The 22692-nt window shown below is 38.8% G+C and overlaps 1 protein-coding gene across 3 annotated transcripts in view; it reads right to left on the reverse strand.

Annotated features, from left to right (window-relative positions):
- Nucleotides 1-22692, reverse strand: part of LOC137618116 (cationic amino acid transporter 2-like) — an 85883-nt gene that overhangs the window by 57477 nt on the left and 5714 nt on the right. For all 3 annotated transcript variants that reach the window (XR_011039727.1, XM_068348117.1, XM_068348118.1), the window contains 3 exons: nucleotides 14891-15019; nucleotides 12826-12981; nucleotides 8773-8877 (listed from right to left, as the gene is read on the reverse strand). Coding sequence is in view for 2 of the 3 variants with exons in the window: in XM_068348117.1 (XP_068204218.1) it covers nucleotides 8773-8877; nucleotides 12826-12981; nucleotides 14891-15019 (390 nt within the window). In the remaining variant the exon portion in view is untranslated. The remainder of the gene's footprint in view (nucleotides 1-8772; nucleotides 8878-12825; nucleotides 12982-14890; nucleotides 15020-22692) is intronic.

Here is a 22692-nt window from a genome sequence, read left to right on the forward strand (position 1 = left end):
TAGACAAGCTCAGGACTTTCAAAGGCCAAGTTGCTCTAGTAGCCCCCATCTGGCCCAAGCACAACGGGTTTCCCCTTCTGGTGGAACTGGGTCTCCACCTCGACAGATCCCCAATCCAATACTAACACAAGCAGTACAACTCGCTTTGTGTTAGCCTCCTCAAATTCAGAATGCCCTACCTTTCTGGACTTTATGAAATTTGCAGCTCAAGAGGTGCAGATATTGATCCTCAAATACGTTATTTTTAGAATCAGATAAGAGGGGATCCACCCTTCGACAGTATGATTCGGCTGTTATGAAACTTGCCAGTTTTTAAGGGACTCAAAGGTTGAGACGATGACTATGAATCTGACAGTAACCTTCTTCAGAATTTTATTTGAATCAGACTTAGCGACTTGTACTATTACCACAAATTAAGTCAGCCTTGAAGGTTTTACAATTGGCTTTAATATTGCCCTTACAGATTCATACTTCTCATCCATCCCGAGAACCTGCGCCAGATTGAAACCATCAACTCACCCTAGCTCAGTTTCCTGGTTTCTGAATGACGTACTTAAGTTGGCTTCAGACACTCTTAACGAGACTTGCCATTATATTCCATTGGTTAGGAAATCCTTGTTCTTAATGAACCTGACTTCTGGCGCCAGAATATCAGAACTTTCAGCCTTGTCTAGAGATCCAGGTCATATTGAATTTCTCTCGTCAGGGGAAGTACTCCTTTCCCCTGACAAAAGATTTTTAGCGAAAATGAGGACCCCCAGGACAGACGGTTCCCCTGGAAGATTGTCCCACTTCCGCAGGACCCATCTTTATGTCCAGTAAACACTCTGGAAGCCTACTTAAACATATCTCCCGTTCAGTCCTCGGGGCCCTTACCCATTAGAGAAGGTGAAGAACCATCATCCTGAAAGGACTCAGACAGAAGATTCTGCATTTCATTAACGGGCTACCTAGAATCATTCCCACATCACTCCCTCACGTCCATGATATATGAGCTGTAGCTACCTCAGTTAATTACTATGAACTTCACTGGACTTACTAAATATACAGGCTGGAAGTCTCCAACAGTATTTAAACGCCACTGCTTAAAACCTCTGGAAGCCTTATATTTGCTACAGTGGCAGCAGGGAATGTGATTCCTCCTGAACATAGTGAACCTTAATCAACTATGTCTTGCTATCCTCTTACCTGTTATTTTGGATTTTATTTTACTTTCTCAGGTATTGTTCCAAGATTTGGGACCATTTCTCTGGTACCATTTCACTGGGCGGCACAGGTCGGAGCCCAGAAAAGGGATTTTGACGAAGGAAAACTCTATTTCTGGGCGAGAGACCTGTGCCGCCCAGTGAACCCTCCCTTGACTTCCCTCCCAACATGGGCCCCAAACCTTGGGTGCTATGAGGAGTGACGTCACTAGATTGGGTTGGGTTAGTGGTAGTAGTGTTGATCGGCACCTCGCTGTGGCGGGGATTTTGAAGAGGAGATATCTAAATAGTGCGAGACCTCTGGTTGTGAATTATCACGCCCCAGTATTTTATACCGACACCTTATATAGGTGAGCGAGCTGGGTTCAACCTGGCATTCCTATGCTTTTTTTCTCTGGTAATATATAGCAGTTATATTCCTTAGAAATAGTGCTCTAGGAGTATTTCACTGAGCGGCACAGGTCTCTCGCCCAGAAATAGATTTTTCCTTCGTCAAAATCCCTTTTTTCATAACTGAAATAATTTTATCTGTGTATTGATATTTCTGAAATAGCGTGTAAATAGACACATCACACAATTTCTAGCATCCGATGGTCTGGGACCTACTTTATTCCAATAATAACTGTTACATATACAGAATAGTAACCCATTCATTGGTTTCAAAGTCAAAAGTATTCCCAATTCCTCAATATCCCAAGCCAGTGGGGAGGCAGGTAGCCATGTATATGAACATCAGGAGAGCATAAAAAAAAATTGTTAATATTCTGTTTATTTCTATGATGTTCATATTGGTGACTTCCACACTCTAATGGAGGTAAAAAGCCAGTAAAGGAAAGAAATAGGTCAACAAATTAGAAATATAAGGGATTTTGACGAAGGAAAAATCTATTTCTGGGGAGAGACCTGTGATGCCCGGTGAAAGTCCTTCTTTTCTAATATAAATCTTCCAAATATACTAGAGAAAGATAAAAGCATGGAATGCAGAGGTTACAACCCTCGCGCGAGCACCTTGTTGGTGTCGTATATCTAACAAGGGCGTGTGTACAGTAAACCACTATTCACAGGCTGTCTTCCATTTAGATAATCCCTTCATCAAAGGGGAGGGCCGTGACAGGCCCTAGAGAATACAGTTGGGTTACCTACCACTCGCACTCACCAGGTCATCCTTCTGATTTTGGACTTGCTCGCAAGTTGAGATTGTTTTTGCACAGTGTTTTTCGAAGAGTTTCTCGTTATTTCAACATGACTGACGTTGCTACTTCACCCTTACCAATGTTAAGTACCATAGTTTGTTTTGGCAGCTTATTGCAGTACCGGGCTTTTGTTCTGTTTCCACTATGGTGGTTTTTAGTTTTGGAAGCGATTGTCCTGCCGAGGTATCGGCAGCCATTTTGGGTTATGTTCACTTCGGTAAATTTTTATTAGTTTTTACTATGGTATTTATTTGCTTGCAAGTCTAATTTGGACCTACGAAGAATAGCGATTTAAAGAATAGCGATTTAAAGAATAGCGATTTAGTCTGTTAGTTTTGTACTCGCCTCAGGAAGGCTCGTTTTAGACTATATCCTTGTTTATTTGTTACGTTGTCGTTATTCTTCGTTCTTGGTTATCACAATTACTAAGAAAAAAGCAATCAATTTTATTAATTTTCTTATCATATTGTGTGATGTTAGTTTTTTATTATGTAACCTTGAGAGCGAGAGCATAGAGCGCTCGTTTCCTGTTCTACAGATATGAGTTATCCCTTCTCTCGTTTTCTTTATTAGCTCGAGTAAGAGAGGTGAATTTCCCGTTTTCCGTTTTGATACGATCACGAGTTATTCAGGCCTCCTCTTATTATCCGAGTTGATGATAGTACGTTTAATGTTATACACGTTTTATTGATGTGGTTACTGTTAATATAGCTAGCACTATTAATAGGTACGTTAGTGGATGAGTCATTAATTGGGGTCGTTTTATGCCGACACCCTTAGCTCCGCCTTGAGTTATACTCCGCTATAATGGATACTCATTGGGTGAGAACTAGTCAGATATTTGGAGTGCAACGGTGAAATCCGGCACTCAGACTCCGGCTGAGGCCTTTTGCACATGAACCTTTGTCATGTTTGATCACAATTACACTATTACGGCCCCTTTTTTCATCGAATCCCCGGCTTCACTGGAGATAACACATTCAGAATTGAGGGTATTGTTATCGTACCAATGACGGTCACGATATCACGATGACAGGCCTTTGTCACCGGGTCTTCGGTACAAACAGAGATCAAGCAGACGATCAGAACTGGGGTTAACAATGTGATACCGATGAAGATTATTTTCATGTTACGTGGTTACTGATTATTAATATAATTTCTTAATATATTAAGGGTTAGCTTTTTGATCAATCAGACGATAAGAAACTAGGGTGTGAACCCCTTTTTCATGAATAATCACAATATCGTACAGGTTGTTCACGTTTTCACTGTGACGGACCTTTCTTACCGGATCTCCGGTGGAAACAGAGGTCACTCAGACCACGGGTGGTAAATCTTTGGTTTTAGCTGTAAAGGAAAGGATTTAACATGAATACAAAGTAAACAGTACTTACTTTAATGACACTTTGAATTTGTGTTGGTAATATTCATTAGCTATTCTTGGAAGACCTAATGAAATTATATGAACATAATTACCAATTTTAAAGAAAAGTCATTCATTTACTATCTTGAGGTATAGTGCGTCACTTCTAATCATGAAATGCGCCACTGTTAGCGCATGCGCCATAGGTTGGCCACCCCTGACTCAGACGTTCAGAACCGGAGTTAACTTTATTTTACCGGTGAGGTTATAGTTACATGTTATGTGGTTACTGGATATTAGTAGAAGGGGCTAGCGTTCGGTTCCAAGTACTGAGTGGAAATTTATTGCTATTTGAACACGATTTTGTATGGATATTTATCCATATTTATACATAGTTAGAATTAAATATATGCATAAATACAGGCATAATTAATTTATTTCTATTTTGAACACGATGTTGTATGAATATTTATCCACTTTATGCATAGTTAGAATTAAATATATGCATAAATATAGGCATAATTAATTTATTTCTATTTTGAACACGAAATACATAGATAGAATTAAATATATGCATAAATATAGGCATTCTATTAGCTATACGGCTGATCCCAGCCTGTGAATAGGATCACTAACCAAGTTTCAAGGAACATCCAGACTTATGTCCCCTTTCTTTTACAGAAGGTCCGCCTACATGGTGTGGTTCCCAGAGTCATGCACGTTCTGCTACGAGCTGTCCTCGCTACTCCGGACCCATGATGTAAGTTGGTTCTAATATGTTTCCTTTTGGTATCCTTTGGCGATGATTTAATTTGATCCGGATTAATGTATGCATTGCTTATTGAGGAGAACGGTCTTCTCCTTCATCACTAATCCCCTCACTTCTTTCAGGATGATGATAATGCTCTCCGGCCTGCAAGAGAGGCTCTCCGCCCTTGGGTATCAAGGTTGGAAGGAATGCTCCATCTAGAGGTCCCTATCTCCTCGGAGTGTCCTCTCTAAGGTTGGACGTCGACCCTATGGACGGCCAGGTAGGTGAGGATGAGTTTTGAGCCTTCAGCTTTGCAATTACCTGCAACACCGACCTAGGACCCTCAAAGGATCCTGATGTTCATGTTACCTTGCATAAAACCATGACTGCTAAAAGCAACACATTCTAGGGAAAGCTAGAAATATAAAACGTTATTAGAATTTTAATACTCAATATGTCTAGAATTTAATGGGAATATCCTCAAAAACAATTGGTAGTAGGGCTCAGAATTGTTTTCCTAATGATGTTTGAAGTACCCCAAAAAATATTCAAATTTCCCATTTTCCTTCCTTTCAATAAATACACGCCCCTAGTAAAACTTTAAATGGAACGCTTTAACGGTTTTAAAGGTAACTCATGAATGGCAGAGGCGAGCGACAGGGCAATGCCCTAAAGACTGACCCTATACATATATGATCAGTGCCCAAGCCCCTTCTTCATCAAGCTAGGACCAGGGAGGGCCAGGCAATGGCTGCTGATGACTCGGCAGGTAGACCTAAAGGCTCCTCCAAAACCCCCATCCCTATTTCACAAGGATGGGGAAGTTGCACACACTACAAGAAACATTTGAGCTTAAGCAGGCTTCAAACTCCCATCCAATAGATTGCCAGGCAGTAATGTTTCCAATAGTCTACCGCAACTGCCAAGCGAAATATGATGCAAATGTTTTAGTTTATTCGAAACTTTATTCACCCCAATAAGATTTAAGGGAATCATACGATGTGCCACACTATCCACTTATGCGATGCAATGTAGCCAGAAGATTCCATAAAATTAGAGAGAACCCTCCATAAAGAAAGCTAATTGAGATTCAAACCCAGCAATATCACTTCTTACATTAAAATTTTCAATCTGCTCTTAAAAACCAATCTCTTCTTCCCGACCTGCAATTACAGTGCTAAAAGACGACAACAAAGTAGTAATAGTCGGATCTATATGATCCTCTGAAACAATACCTGGATTTTTCTTTTTATGGTTTTCATCTCATTCCCACACTGACTTAGCGACCATTTGTTAATCTGAACAACTGAACAACTGGAGACTTTGAAACATCCCTAACTGCATCATCGGCATGTACTCGTATCTGAATATCATAGTTTTCAGTCCCGATAAAAGGTTGAAAAGAGGAGAGGATCATAGCAGGTTAATCATTATTAGGGTGGTGAGCCTTCTTATGGCTCGTAAGACCAATTTGTGCCCTGAATAATCAAGGGCGTTGATCACACTGAATCGTGGGAGGTGGTTATGGTTGATTTGCTCTTTGGCCATGGCACCAGCCACCCATTGAGATACTACCGCTAGAGAGTTATGGGATCCTTTGACTGGCCAGACAGTACTACCTTTTGGATCCTTCTCTCTGGTTATGGTTCTTTCTCTTTGCCTACATATACACCGAATAGTCTGGCCTATTCTTTACAGATTCTACTCTGTCCTCATTCACCTGACAGCACTGAGATTACCAAACAATTCTTCTTCACCCAAGGGGTTAACTACTGCACTGTAATTGTTCAGTGGCTACTTTCCTCTTGGTAAGGGTAGAGGAGACTCTTTAGCTCTGGTAAGCAGCTCTTCTAGGAGAAGGACACTCCAAAATCAAACTATTGTTCTCTAGTCTTGGATAGTGCCATAGCCTCTGTACCATGGTCTTCCACTGTCTTGGGTTAGAGTTCTCTTGCTTGAGGGTACACTTGGGCACACTATTCTACCTAATTTCTCTTCCTTTTGTTTTGTTAAAGTATTTATAGTTTAAATAGGAAATATTTAATTTAATGTTGTAACTGTCCTTAAACATTTTTTTTTTCTTGTTTCCTTTCCTCACTGAGCTATTTTCCCTGTTGGAGCCCCTGGGCTTATAGCTTCCTAATAGTTTAAATAGGAAATATTTAATTTAATGTTGTAACTGTCCTTAAACATTTTTTTTTTCTTGTTTCCTTTCCTCACTGAGCTATTTTCCCTGTTGGAGCCCCTGGGCTTATAGCTTCCTGCTTTTCCAACTAGGGTTGTGGCTTAGCAATTAATAATAATAATAATAATAATAATAATAATAATTCTGTTCATTGATGTCATTTAGCTAACAGGTTGGCGCTTCTATTCTCTTCACAGAGGTCCGTGCCCACTTAAACTTTGCTTCTCCACTCGTTCCTGTTACTTGCTGAAGCTTTGAAGGTGTTGGGGTCTATATTTGCTTCCTTGCGGGATTTCTTGAGTTGGTCTTTAAATCGAAGCATAGGGCAGCCTCTAGGGCGATCGCCTGTATTTAACTCACTGAAGAATACTTTCTCTGGTAGTCTTATGTCCTCCATGCGCATCACATGGCCAGACCATCTTAGGCGGTGTTTCATGATCATGGCCTTGATGTATCATATATGGTATATAGCCTATAACTTCTGATAAGATCTTATAAATGGAGCATTTAGCACAAAAAATGCATTTAAAAGTTGTAGACATACCTAGATAATCTAGAAATAATCCTACTTACATAAAACCAAAAGAAAAGTAACACTGAACAAGGAGAGACAAAGGTCAACCATCACTAACATTTGATGTAGATATTATGAAAGGAAGGGTAGTTTCTACATAGCAGTATAAGTCACCATACTATGCTGGATACATCACGAAAAATAGGAATATAGGGGGTCGTGAGAGAAATTTTCAATTTCATCTTAAGGGTACTAAGCTCACTCTACATAGATATTAGCCCTTTTACCCTCAACGCTATTTGGAACTTTCCAACCCTTAACCGCCAGGCGTTTTTTTTTTTCAAGTACATTTTGCAATATACTGTATCTTTTTAAATTGCTCTAACATCCTTAATTTTCGTCATAGAGAGGTCAGATTGGTCTCATTATTTTGGAAAATGCCTGAAGTTTCTCATAAAGTTATCAAAAATATGCAAAAAATGTAAAAAAGGGATTTTGACAAAGGAAAAATCTACTTCTGGGCTCAACCTGTGTCGCTCCGTGAAATGCTCCTTAAAGCACCATTTCAAAGGTATAAATACTGCTAAATATACCAGAGAAAAAAGTTGCATGGAATGCCAGGAATATACCCAGCTTGCTCACCCCTAAAAGGTGTCGGTATTAAAACTGGGACAGATTTTTTTGCAAGGACGTACAGGTACGTCCATGGGGGTAAAAGGATGAGTTTTGTGAAACGTACCAGTACGTCCATCGGGGGTAAAAGGGTTAGCAAAAATTCCCTAATTTAAAAAAAAATAAAATATCCTTCCCACCTCAATAATTCTTCCCAGCAAGTCCAAACAACACAAATCTCACTTAATATTGTATCTAGGCAGGCTGAGGAACAGGGATGCTTACTCAGCCATGTGGAATTGAATGAATCCTCCTAATTGTATTGTCTAGAAAATTGCATAGACACACAATAATCCTATTGTAAAGTAATAACTTTACAATGAATAAAAATTATTTCTGAACTAAAAAATTACGACTGAAAGATATTCTAATTTAGAACATTAAATGAATAAACAGTATCCTGCGTGCCCTTCTTAAAATGTAACTTACTTTGATTAATGTTTACCGAATAGTGTTGTAAAGACACATTTTTCAAATACAGAACTTCATTTACAATTAGAGATCTGTTGCTTTAGGGTACACTCGGGCACACTATTCTCTATAATTTCTCTTCCTCTTGTTTTGTTGAAGTTTGTATAGTTTATATAGAAGATATTTATCTTAATGTTACTCTTCTTAAAATATTTTATTTTCCTTTTTTCATTTCCTCACTGGGCTATTTTCCCTGTTGGAGCCCCTGTGCATAATAGCATTCTGCTTTTCCAATTGGGGTTGTAGCTTAGCAAATAATAATAATAATAATAATAATAATAATAATAATAATAATAATAATAATCGCACATTACAACATAGTTCCTATAAAGATAATACTGTGTTCACTACACAAAATATCAGTCAGTATAAGTGGATGACTATTAACACAATTAAAAACTAAGTTTTGTAAACATACCTTGTGTTGCAAGAGCTATAATGGTGTACGTTACGATCATGAGAGTCACAGCCGTGCATATACTATTAAGAATGGAAGATTCTTTCACTCCCAATGACAGCAAAACTGAAAACAGAATTATTATATTAAATACAGCATGGTGCTACACACATGTTGTGTGATTAAGGCAAACTATAAATCATAAAAGAAAGGGAGTAAAAAGAATTGAACAATTACCCAAATTAAACATGCTACAAGTAATAATAAAATACTTGCAGACAAGAAAAGGCAAGATCTACACTTCACATTGCACATACAGTATAGTCTTGTGAAAAATAATCTAAAAACTATGGAAAACTGGAGTCTTCTTCATATTTAAGGATAAAATCTGAATCTTTTCATAACATTATACAAAGGGGCTAATCAACATGAATCTGAAAGTAGACTGATCGCCGAAAATCCTAAAAGACTTGCTCAATTTGCCAATTTTTGTGTCAAAAGTATATTTGCAATCAAGAATCACGCCTAAAATCTTAAAGGCACTGTATATAGATAAAGAAACATTATCAATATAGAGAGGTTGGTTGCTGAGCCACTATCCTTGACCTACTTACAATCATACTTTGAATTTTGTTAATATTCAACTTCATGCCCCATAATTTGCACCATGCACTAATTTTAGCTCGATCTCTATTAAGGGATTCAGCAACCCTAAATCTATATTCTGGATATGAAATTGATGCAAAGAGAGTAGCATCATTTGCATAAGCAATAGGGTTGTTTTCTAGGCCAAATCATATATCATGTATATATAGTATGAAAATTATTGGGCCAAGAACACTACCCTAATGAACACCAGATATTACATTCCTGTCCTCACTATGGTACCCATCAAAAACAACTCTTTGCAATCTATTATTTAAAAATTTAATAATGATGTTAAGTAAAGAGCCACCTACTCCCAACTGTTTGAGTTTGAAAACAAGGGCCTCATGATTAACATAGTTAAAGGCAGCACTAAAATCAAGACTAATTATACGAACTTCCTGACCACACTCAAGGCATTTCCGTACTGCATCGGAAATTGTAAGAAGGGTATCACATGCTCCGCCTTTGCAAAAGCCAAATTACAAACTAGGGAATAGATTATTACATTCAGCATACCTATTCAGATGTTTTGCCAAAAGAGATTAAAAAACTTTAGATAATATGGGAGTCATAGAAATTGGTCATTAATCAATAGAGATGGAGCTACCACAAACACATTTACCTATTGGAGCAACATTACCAACTCTCCAACAAGCACTAAAAGACCGTCTTATTGCTAACTTGCAAAAAATAAAAGATAACTTAGGAACTAATAAATCAGCAGTCTTTAAAAAACTATGCAAAAATTCCATTTGGGTCTGTAACTCTATAAGCATCAAGGTCCATCAAGAGACTTTTAATCTTATAGGAACAAAAAGTTAAACTACTTAACTTAGCCTCAGGAAAACAGGAATGAGGAAGATCGAGTTTCTTATTACACTGCTTACTGTCAAACACATCAGCCAAAAGGGTTACATTTTCCTTTGCACAGTGAGTGAGAGAACCATCTGGTTTAAGTAAAGGAGGAACTGTTGCATCTACACCAAAAAGTGCAGATATATGGCTAGTACAGTGGTAATGTGTTCGCCTAGCATTTGCATGGAAGATCAATCCCAGCCCGGGATTGTGAATTCAAGTTGTTTACTAGGGAGGCCACTGCTGTGGTTGGGCACCACAGTGGGGGGGGGGTTGGGTTTGCCCGGCTGTTGTTCTGGTGAACATCTATTCGGATGAAACTGGAACTGAGACCAGACACCTTTAACCTTTAATGGCATCTGTTGCCATGTTTGCATAAGCTAAATTTTAAGTGGACATGAATGAATCATCAAAGACAATTCAAAATGGTTTGCTTTTATGCATTATAAATTGGCAAACTTCCACGTCCTTATAAACATTACCCAGGGTCTAGAGCTTGGGAAATGTTACCGTTAATCTGACAAGATTCTGAGACTTGGAGTTAAATACAGTAGAGTATAAAAAAAATTCAAGAAAGTCTCGAATATGAGACAAAGGTGAAAATTGTCAGTGCCTACACTTTTTAGAATACACTTTGCATTGGCTAAAAATATATCTGTAGTAGGTAAGAGCACATAAAATGCTTCTTTTTGACTTACCCAGTCTGAAAAAACTGGTGTATCAGAACTCCTTGTGCTATGACATCACATTATGTATAATGTCACCAACACAGACTGTAAATATGCCTTGAGGTGAAAGGGAGAGGGAAAAGAGAAAATCTTGTTTAAAGGAATTAATATAACAAATGACATAACCGATTGATATTAGACAAATAAAGACTAGTATTTACTAACAAAATAGTTGACTCATTCATAATGGCATTGGTAACAACTGACTGGAAAGATTATCAACTCATATTAGAAATTTAAAAATTTTCCTCATTGTCAACTAAGTTATCAGAACATCCCACGGTAGAAGGTTCACAAACTCAAAGATGCTCTCATCAAAACACTATCATCTGATTTCCTCGACCTACTTAACCCTTTTACCCCCAGGCTATTTGGAAATTTCCAACCCTTAACCCCCAGGGGTTATTTTTTTTTAAGCACATTTTGCAGTATATATTTTTTTTAAATGCTCTAACAGCCTTAATTTTTGTCATAGAGAGGTCAGGTTGGTCTCATTCTCTTGGAAAATGTCTGAAGTTTCTCAAAAAATTATCAAAAATATGCAAAAAAAAATTTAAATAGCAGTTTTTAGCAAGAACGTACCGGTACGTCCATGGGGGTAAAGGGATGAGTTTTGTGAAACGTACCAGTACGTCCTTTGGGGGTAAAAGGGTTAAAACAATTTCTACCACTTAGCATCTCTTTCTTTCAACAAATCCTTAGCTAATTCAAGAGATGCATTCCTCTGATTGCTTATACAATTCCAAACACATTGGTAAAGTATTACTGCTCACTTATAATTTTTAGGGGACATCAGTTAAAGGGTATAGTCATAGCTCTTGTTGTTGATGTAAAATTAAACTTTTCTAATCAAGCAGAACATATATTCATTTGGGAATATGTGAGAAATATAGGTTAGGTTAGGTCCTTATGGACACCAATTGAACCATAATCTTCTTCATTCAATAATAATGGTAATTCATTCGAGAGTTTTCATTGAAGCAAAAGGCTGCTTAACACTAATGGTAGAACTTCAAAAGTTAAAACTTTCAGCAAAATCTTTTATGTTGAACAGACTGACATAAGTCTTTTTATTGTTTATATTGTTTATATATGAAATATAACCTAACCTAACCTGGCATGTCTTTTTTATAGTTTATATATGAAATATTTATTTTAATGTTGTTACTGTTTTTAAAACATTTTATTTCAATTGGTAATTACTTCTCTTGTTTCCTTGTTTCCTTTTCTCACTAAGCTATTTTTCCCTGTTGGAGCCCTTGGACTTATAGCATCCTGCTTTTCCAACTAGGGTTGTAGCTTAGTAGGTAATAATAATATCTGTTTTGTTGTTGTTACTGTTTTTCAAATATTTTATTTTAATTGTTCAATATTTCTCATATTGTTTATTCATGTTCTTATTTCCTTTCCTCACTTGGCAATTTTTCCCTGTTGGAACCTCTGGGCCTATAGCATCCTGCTTTTCAAACTAGAGTTGTAGCGTAATAGGTAATAATAATAATAATTTCCAGTCATTTGCTTAGCGATGTCCATTGACATGACACCAGTAACTAATTTCAATTTAGTATGCCACATTCTCTCTGTCTTTAGCATTCACAAATATTTGTAGTACAGGTTTTGTATTCAAATAGGAACATAAATGATTTAGTTGAGTTTTCCATGGATCACAATCATCGGCTGACAGTCAAGTAGCACTGCTGATATTTTCAACTGATAAAATATGGCCAAAGTAACATGGTATAAGTATAGGCTTCATATGCTATTTTGAACATTTAAATAGGAAAGAATCTTTACCAGAAACTATAACAACTTAAAGATGTCATTTACAATAGCTATTACTCACCTGAAAGTACAAGTATCAAACAAAATGAGAGGAAGTCTGGATATTTAGATAAAAAGCTGACATTGATGGGCATTGTTTCTCCTAGTGCTTCAGAAATGGAATTGTTAGCCAATCCATCCACATAGCCACTGTATCCTCTAGCAACACTAGCCGTTCCTGTTAAAGAATGACTATGAATAAACATCAAGTATTTGTATATGGATAAACAATCGTCTCAAGTTTTGGTTCAACATTATCAACCTGAAAAATAATCATGGGAAAGATTCTGTTACTTCAAGTTGATTCAATTTTCACCCCAAAAACACATAAACCTCTATTTTTTTTTAATAAATCTAATGTCTATTGATGTTGAATTCTTATAAATTTTCTTCCCTTTTTAGTCAACGGTGATTTTTTGCTTTGTAATGTTCATATTATTAGTTTTGACCAAATTTCTTTCACTCTGTCTTCTTTACTTGTATAAAAACTACAAATCTTAAATACAATTTGTATTCTCCATAGCTATACAAACATGAGCCATTTACATGGGTTACTCCTAGTCTCATTTTCTCTAAGACCAGACCAATCAAAAATAATTGGTTTATTGTACAGTACAGTGGAACACAGACCATTACCCAAAGTACAGTTTGCTACTCATATCCTATGGTTACAAACAGTGAGAATAATAACATAAAAAATGTTGGAATGTGTATAAAATTATACAATTTGCACTCTAGTATACAAACTGTAGTCTATATGCATAATATGTACACTGTACACATATGGACAAATATACATATTGATATATAAAGTATATGAGGAATGATGAATAATGTAAGGGCTCATAGAGTATCAATCTAACCTTTTGCGAATACTCTAGTGTTTACTGTTTTAAATTGTTGAACAAGTGCTCCGTGCATACATAATTGAACACTCAATAGACTAGTAGTGATAATGAACTCATAGTGAAAAATTTGGTTTGCCAAAAGCAGTATCTAGAGATGTACTTGTAAAAAAAAATGTTAGCTAAACAGAATTTATACTAAAGTGCATTACTATTCTTGCTTTCATGGCTCATAAAGATTTCACTAACTTAATGTGTTTGCATTGGATAGAACAGGTACATTACAAGATCTACAGGGTGACTATCCAAAGGTATACAAATACAATCAATCTAAAATAAGTATAATAGGGACAGTAATAGTAATGAAATTAAAAAAGATATTAATACCAAAGTAATGCAGGTAGAAATTACTGTATGATAAAATAGTAATACCGGTAATGATTCTCCACATAATAACTACAGAGCATGTGACTATGCAAATTGATTTGACATAGCAGAGAATGATTGCACCGTACAGAGTTTATGCTAAGTTTATATTCATACAGTTGGCCAGGGCACCAGCCACCCATTGAGATACTACCACTAGAGAGTTATGGGGTCTTTTGACTGACCAGATGGTACTACATTGGATCCTTCTCTCTGGTTGCAGTTCATTTTCCCTTTGCCTATACACTCACACACCGAATAGTCTGGCCTATTCTTTACATATTCTCCTCTGTCCTCATACACCTGACAACAGTGAGATTACCAAACAATTCTTCTTACTGCAATGTAATTGTTCAGTGGCCACTTTCCTCTTTGTAAGGGTAGAAGAGAATTTAGCTATGGTAAGCAGCTCTTCTAGGAGAAGGACACTCCAAAGTCAAACCATTGTTCTCTAATCTTGGGTAGTGCCATAGCCTCTGTAACATGGTCTTCCACTGTCTTGGGTTAGAGTTCTCTTGCTTGAGGATACACTTGGGCTCACTGTTCTATCTTATATCTTATTTCTCTTCCTCTTGTTTTGTTAAAGTTTTTATAGTTTATAAAGTGATGTTTATCTTAATATTGTTGCTCTTCTTAAAATATTTCATTTTTCCTTGTTCCCTTTCCTCACTGAGCTATTTTCCCTGTTGGAACCCCAGGCCTTATAGCATCCTGCTTTTCCAACTAGGGTTGTCGCTTAGCAAGTAATAATAATAATAATAATTACTATTCAGCTAAATCAAACAGCAAAGCATTCAGTCAATAAAGAATACTTACCTATAATATATTCCAGCACAAGATTCCAACCTATGATGAATGCTACAAACTCTCCAACACAAACATAACTGTACACATATGCTGAGCCAGCCTTTGGGACGCGAGCACCAAATTCAGCATAACAAAGTCCTGAAAAAAGTCCAGACTTGTATAAATAAAACTTATAATACATAAGATTCCAAGTTTTCAATGTAATCAAAGTCAAAGTAAGTTTTATAATAAATCAAAATTTCTAAACATCTTGAATCTGCCATTTTCTCCACTATGAGATTCTACATTACATAGGTTTTAAGTCAATCGTCAAACTAATTAAGTATCGATTACAGTACTGCATTCCCATCATGACATAATTAATCTATTTCTGTAATATGATATTTTAATTATAAAATAAATTTTTGAATATACTTACCCGGTGAATATATAATAGCTGCAACTCTGCGGCTCGACAGAAAACACACTCAAAAAACTCGCGAGCGATCGCTATGAAGGTTGCGGGTGTGCCCACCAGCGCCAACTGTCGGCCAGATACCACTCTTGTATGTAAACAAAACCTTCAATTCTTCTCGTCCCGCTGTGTCTCTATTGGGGAGGAAGGGAGGGTCATTTAATTTATATATTCACCGGGTAAGTATATTCAAAAATTTATTTTATAATTAAAATATCATTTTTAAATATTTAACTTAGCCGGTGAATATATAATAGCTGATTCACACCCAAGGAGGTGGGTAGAGACCAGAGTTAATTATGTTTACAGCGTATAAGCTAAAAGTTTTTTCATTTTGACAGTTATCAATATAACAAAACCAAAATAAATAGGTACCTGGTAAGGAAGTTGACTTAGACGATTACTCTGCCTTGTAAGTCTGTCTTCCTCACGGAGCCCAGCGATCCTCTTAGGATGCTGACAGACTCCCAGGAGCTGAAGTATCAAGGGCTCCAACCCATACAACAGGACCTCATCAAACCCCTAATCTGGGGGCTCTCAAGAAATGACTTTGACCACCCGCCAAATCAACCAGGATGCGAAAGGCTTCTTAGCCTTCCGAACAACCCATAAAACAATATTAAAAACATTTCAAGAGACAGATTAAAAGGATATTGGAATTAGGGAAGTGTAGTGGTAGAACCCTCACCCACTACTGCACTCGCTGCAACGAATGGACCCAGTGTGTAGCAGTCCTCGTAAAGAGTCTGGACATCTTTTAAGTAAAATGACGCGAACACTGACTTGTTTCTCCAAAAAGTCGCGTCCATAATTCTTTGCAAAGATTTATTTTGCTTGAAGGCCACGGAGGTTGCTATATCTCTAACTTCGTGCGTCTTAACCTTAAGCAAACATCGGTCTTTCTCATTCAAGTGAGAATGAGCTTCTCGTATTAAAAAAATCTGATAAAATATGACAAAGAATTCTTTGACATAGGCAATGAAGGTTTCTTAACTGAGCACCATAATGCCTCAGATTTCCCTCGTAATGACTTAGTACGAGCTAAATCGAACTTAAAAGCTCTAACAGGACATAATACTCTTTCCAGTTCGTTGCCTACGATCTCTGATAAGCAAGGAATATCAAAAGATTTAGGCCAAGGACGAGAAGGCAGTTCATTTTTGGCCAGGAAACCAAGTTGAAGTGAACAAGTGGCTTTTTTCTGTAGAAAAGCCGATGTTCTTACTGAAGGCATGAAGTTCACTGACCCTTTTAGCCGAAGCCAAGCACACTAGGAAAAGTGTCTTGAGGGTGAGATCCTTCAGGGAGGCTGAATGTAATGGCTCAAACCTGTCTGACATGAGGAACCTTAGGACCACGTCTAAGTTCCATCCAGGAGTTGCCAAACGACGTTCCTTAGAGGTCTCGAAAGACTTAAGGAGATCTTGGAGATCTTTATTGTTGGAAAGATCTAAGCCTCTATGTCGAAAGACCGAAGCCAACATGCTCCTGTAGCCCTTAATCGTGGGAGCTGAAAGGGAGCGAACCTTTCTCAGATGTAAAAGAAAATCTGCGATTTGGGCTACAGAGGTACTGGACGAGGACACAGATGCTGACTTGCACCAGTCTCGAAAGACTTCCCACTTCGACTGGTATACTCTAATGGTAGAAGCTCTCCTAGCTCTTGCAATCGCACTGACTGCCTCCTTCGAAAAGCCTCTAGCTCTTGAGAGTCTTTCGATAGTCTGAAGGAAGTCAGACGAAGAGCGGGGAGGCTTTGATGGACATTCTTTACGTGGGGCTGACATAACAGATCTACCCTTAGAGGAAGACTTCTTGGAAAGTCTACCAGCCATTGAAGTACCTCGGTGGACCACTCTCTCGCGGGCCAGAGGGTAGCAACCAACGTCAACCTTGTCCCTCCGTGAGAGGCGAACTTCTGCAGTACCTTGTTGACTATCTTGAATGGTGGGAATGCATATAAGTCCATAAAAGACCAATCCAGTAGAAACGCGTCTATGTAGATTGCTTCTGTATCTAGGACTGGAGAGCAAAAGATTGGTAACCTTTTGGTCAACGAGGAGGCAAAGAGGTCTATGGTGGGTTGACCCCAAGTAGCCCAAAGACTCTTGCCCACGTCCTTGTGGAGGGTCCATTCCGTGGGTATCACCTGACCCCTCCGACTGAGACAGTCTGCCAAGACGTTCAAGTCCCCCTGGATGAATCTCGTCAACAGGGAGATGCCTCGAATTCTTGACCATAAGAGAAGGTCCCTTGCGATCTCGAGCAGCGTGAAGGAGTGTGTGCCTCCTTGCTTGGAGATGTACGCCAAAGTTGTGGTGTTGTCTGAGTTGACCTCTACCACTTAGTTTCGAAGACGCTTTCTAATATCATCAAGGCCAAGTGGACTGCTAATAGCTCCTTGACGTTGATGTGCATGCTCTTCTGACTTGAGGTCCACAGACCCGAGCATTCCCGACCGTCCAGGGTCGCACCCCAACCCAAACCCGACGCGTCTGAGGACAACACGTGGTTTGGGTTCTTGACTGCTAGGGATAGTCCCTCTCTCAGACTGATATTGCTGTCCCACCATTTCAGGCATGCCTTTATTGGTTCGGAGACTGGGAATGATACCATCTCTAATATCTTGTCCTAGTTCCAGTGAGAGGCTAGATGGAACCGGAGAGGCAGAAGGGGTAGTCTCCCTAGTGAGACAAACTGCTCCAGGGATGAAAGAGTCCCTACGAGACTGTTCCAACTCCTGACTGAATAAACGTTTTCTTTTCAGCATTAGTTGGACTTCGAGCAGGGCTTGACTGCGAATCTCCATCCCCAAAAATAGAATAATCTGGGATGGGATCAGTTGGGACTTTTAGGTTGACCACAAGTCCCAACTCCCTGGCCAGACTCAACGTCCAATGTAGATCCTGCAGACAGCGAAGGCTGGACGATGCTCTGAGAAGCCAGTCGTCCAAGTACAGGGAGGCTCGGATCCCCGATAGATGGAGGGATTTTGCCACATTCCTCATGAGCCTCGTAAACACGAGAGGCGCAGGACTGAGGCCAAAGCACAGGGCTCGAAACTGGTACCCCACATTCCTGTAAACAAACCTCAGAAACGGTTGGGAATCCGGGTGTATAGGAATGTGGAAGTATGCCTCCTGACGGTCGAGAGAGACCATCCAGTCGCCTTCCATAAATGCTGTCAAGACAGCCTGGTAGACTTCACCGTGAAGTTTGTCTTGACAATGAACACATTGAGCGCACTTGCCTCTTACGTACTCCTGCAGTGAACATGGCTGCCAAATCATGGAGCCATCCCTGAGGGACTTGTTCCTGCAGAGAACGTGGCTGTCAGATCATTGGAGCCATCCCTGAAAGCCTTGTTTATGCATGACATAATTGTACAGCAAAACTTCAAAGGCTCGAAAACAGCTGTGAAGTTGACCTGTAAAATCTTGGAGCGTCTCATGGCCAGGCGCCAGGGAGAGTCTATGAGGTTTGAGAAGTCTATCTGGGCAGAGGCAGGAACTCCCAAGCCGAGAACTTCTCTCGTGTCATATCAGACTCTCGCTCTATAAGCCAGTTTAAAAGAAGGGAAAGCAAAGGCTGTATCCCCCAAACTTCTCCTGGTGATAAACCAGTCGCCTAGCAAACGTAAAGCTCTCTAGGAGAGCGAGAGAGCACTAGCTTATAAAACAACGGCTTCGAAGTAGCTAGGCCTAGTGTAAGCTCTGACGTTTAGGCGAACGAGGAGCAGCAGTTACAAAAAGATCCGGACAAAGATCCTTAAAAATCAGCATGATTTATTTAAAGTCCATAGAGGGCTAAGCAGCTTTAGGGTCCTCTCCGTCTGACAGAGTCCTCAAGGGAATATCAGTAGGAGGGGGAACAGCAACTTCCTCATCTGAAGGAACCTTGTCCGATAATAGCTGAGTCTCAAGCAAGGGAGAGACCTACCGTGGTGGCAATGCTTTACAAGCAGAGTCCACACTCACTGGTGCATTAGTAGCGGACCAGGACGCAACGTCATGTAACTGCTTGACAGTCTGTGAACTGTCAACAACAACAGGTGCGAGAGACCAGGACGCAACGTCATGTAACTGCTTGACAGTCTGTGAACTGTCAACAACAACAGGTGCGTGAGGACGCACAGCGTCCACTCGAGACTGCTTTGACCGCCTAGACTGAGCAGTCAAAACAACTCTAGAATGAGGAGGTTGACGCTCGGCGTCAAAACAAATAAACTCCGATTGTTAGCGAACGTCCTGAACGTCAACAGGAGCATCAGCAAGTGGCCTAACGTCCAAATGTGGCTGAAAATCCACACGAGACCGCATCGAGTGTGGTTCTAAACAACCTGACTGACGTGACTTAGCTATGCCAACGTCAACAGGACGCACAAAGGAACGTTAGGGTGGCTGAAAGCCAGGATCTCGATGAGATAAACGGCTAGGCTCAACGGACTTATCGGCAGAATAGTCTTCCATAAGGGAGGCAAGCTTATTCTGCATGTCTTGCCGTACAACCCATTTAGGATCAACGGGAATGGTTGCGGTAAGAGACGAGGGTAACGTCTGTGACCGCAAAACCTTGCCTACAAAAAGACTCTCGGAGTCTGTGTTACGCTTTTGTTAGGCGGCGAGCAGTCTTCCGATGACTGCATAGGGTCAGAGCTGTCCTAATGGTTAAAACCAGGACGCTGGACCTGTCCTGAAAGGACTGACTTTCGCTTAAAGGGCCTCGAAACCTTGTTTCACGGTTTCTTATGCGAAAAGCCTTCGGATGACGAGGAGAAAATCGTCTCTCTCGCCTTATGGTAGGGGTGATCTTGGTAAGATACACCCGATACCATAGAGGGAACGTCTGTTCGCTGATCAAGGCCTCTCGAACCCATAAGTCGTACGACATTACTTCTCCCCTGGTCTTGGGAGCTTGCAAGAGGTCCCGGACTAGGCGAACGACAGGCACGAACAGACGAACCCTCAGTCGCAACACTGATAACACTTTGCGCAATATCACTTTATCACTACGATTTTCTGTTTTGCACTTATTTCACTGAAATCGAATCTTTTAACAATTTACATCAGGTATGAATAAAACTGATTTCTACCTGAAGCACGCAATTCTACCCTCATCAAAAGGTTGTAATTGTGAAATCAGTCGTATAATGCAAGCACATTAATACCAGCAAAAAACAGTAAACATATTTTAAGATAAAAAATTCAGTGGCTGGGGAAGAGACTAAACACTAGTTCATTCAAAACTACGTTTTCAATCTCTCACCGTACATTGCCTTGGGACGAGAATAAAAAACTAAAAACGTTTTATCCTTTCTCCCCGTACAGAGACTAGGGACGAGAGTAACTCGAGAACAACGTTACCCGCTTGGGACGAGATAAAGAACGGAACGTTTTCTCTCCTCTCTCTCCCTCCGTCTCTATCTCTCTCTCTCTCTCTCTCTCTTGATTTCGCACCTAAGAGAAGAGCCCACTTACGTTTCGTCAAAAAAACAGGTTATTTGACCAAAGGAAAAAACTGAAAGGTTTTTCAATTAAAAAGTTCCTTTAAAATAGAATTTAAAACATTTAAGCTTTGAAAGAAGAATGAACAAAACGTCAGAATCGATTTACTCTTTCTGCAAAGTGAAACCGTGATACTCTCTCTCTCTATCGTAACGATAGAGCGCAAACTGCGTAGCATAAATAAACTAAACGTTAGTTCATCTTTGAAACAGTACGAAGACTATTCAAAGAAAATCTTTCATAAAATATCTATTAAAAAATATTCATTTAATAAGTTTTAAATCATTAGCTCTTTAAAAGCTATTTACGATTGAAAGGGCTCAACGTTGTTTAACTTCGGTTTCCAAGTTAGGACCGCCTACTCTCAGGAAAGGTCGCATATAAACAAATCATTAAAATTTATTTTGATGTTTATTATAAATGGAAAGCTAATCGAAGAGGCCTAATAAAGGCGGTTGAGATATAAAATATATAGAGGAAAATCTATAATTAATTTATAACGTGATAAGATAATTGCTAAAAGCCTAAACACACTTCCGTCTAAGGGAAGGGTCGGCCATTTAAAAGTCAAAGAAAGTCCATACTCTCTTTGTCATCAAAAATTAAATCTATCCAAAAACGAGTTCAAGATTGAAGATGAAGATAAAACACCTGCACTGCGAAAGCTCAAACCAAAATGAAGTACTTCACCAAATATGTTGAGAAAACTCCAGGTTCTACAGCGAGTATTGATACGTCTTGTCGTCAACGTCGACAGAGAAGAATTGAAGGTTTTGTTTACATACAAGAGTGGTATCTGGCCGACAGTTGGCGCTGGTGGGCACACCCGCAACCTTCATAGCGATCGCTCGCGAGTTTTTTTAGTGTGTTTTCTGTCGAGCCGCAGAGTTGCAGCTATTATATATTCACCGGCTAAGTTAAATATTTAAAAATTTCATTGTAATTTTTTCATTACTTCTGATATCGTTTATTTTTTTTCCTTATTTCCTTTCCTCACTGGGCTATTTTTCCCTGTTGGAGCCCTTGGTCTTTTCCAATTAGGGTTATAACTTAGCTAGTAGTAATAATAATAATAATAATAATAATAATAATAATAATACAGGTACTGTATAGGGACCCCATATTATCCTGCCTATAGGTAGCGAGAATAAATTCAGTTAGTTTTTGGTCAAAGATGTTATCACCTTAATTACTGTCATCAGTACTTTGAGGACAAATCAAGCTTCAATGAAAATCCTTGTTTATGGAAAATGTTAATACAAGGCATTTGAAGCCATGCTTTTGTTATATGACACAACATCTGATCCATATTGCATCAGAAAATTTGTTCTAGAAGCTTCTATAGCATGAACAAAGTGGGCATTTTTAAGAAAACCAATGTTGCCAGACCCAAAATGAATTCTTCAATCTTGTCATAAACAAGGCTGCGACAGAGCTGACCCAATAAACAACAAGGGTTTGTATCCGCATAGGAACAATTTCTTTGTAAATATTCATACAAAATGTATGGTTTTAACCATATAAGGAAAGGGCACACCTACCGTTTACTGAGGGTAAAGTTTTATGAAATACGAAAAGAAGCATAGATAAGAGTTCCACTGTACAAAGGTTAAAGGAAAGCATTATATTTTTTTTTCAATCTATCAATTATTAGGCTACATGCACAATTAAAAAGACATTCAAGAGGAGTCAGGCCAATATAAGCAAATACCTGTACTGTAAATATATATATATGTGTCTCCAAAATTCTTACATTTTACCAAATTCCACTTCAATTTAAATCACAGTAATTGAAGTCAAGAATAATTTAATCTAAACTAAGAATAGAGTAAGGGAAAATCAAGAAAATACTC

The sequence above is a fragment of the Palaemon carinicauda genome, chromosome 24 (assembly GCF_036898095.1).
Source record: "Palaemon carinicauda isolate YSFRI2023 chromosome 24, ASM3689809v2, whole genome shotgun sequence".
In the NCBI taxonomy this organism is placed as follows: Eukaryota; Metazoa; Arthropoda; class Malacostraca; order Decapoda; family Palaemonidae; genus Palaemon; species Palaemon carinicauda.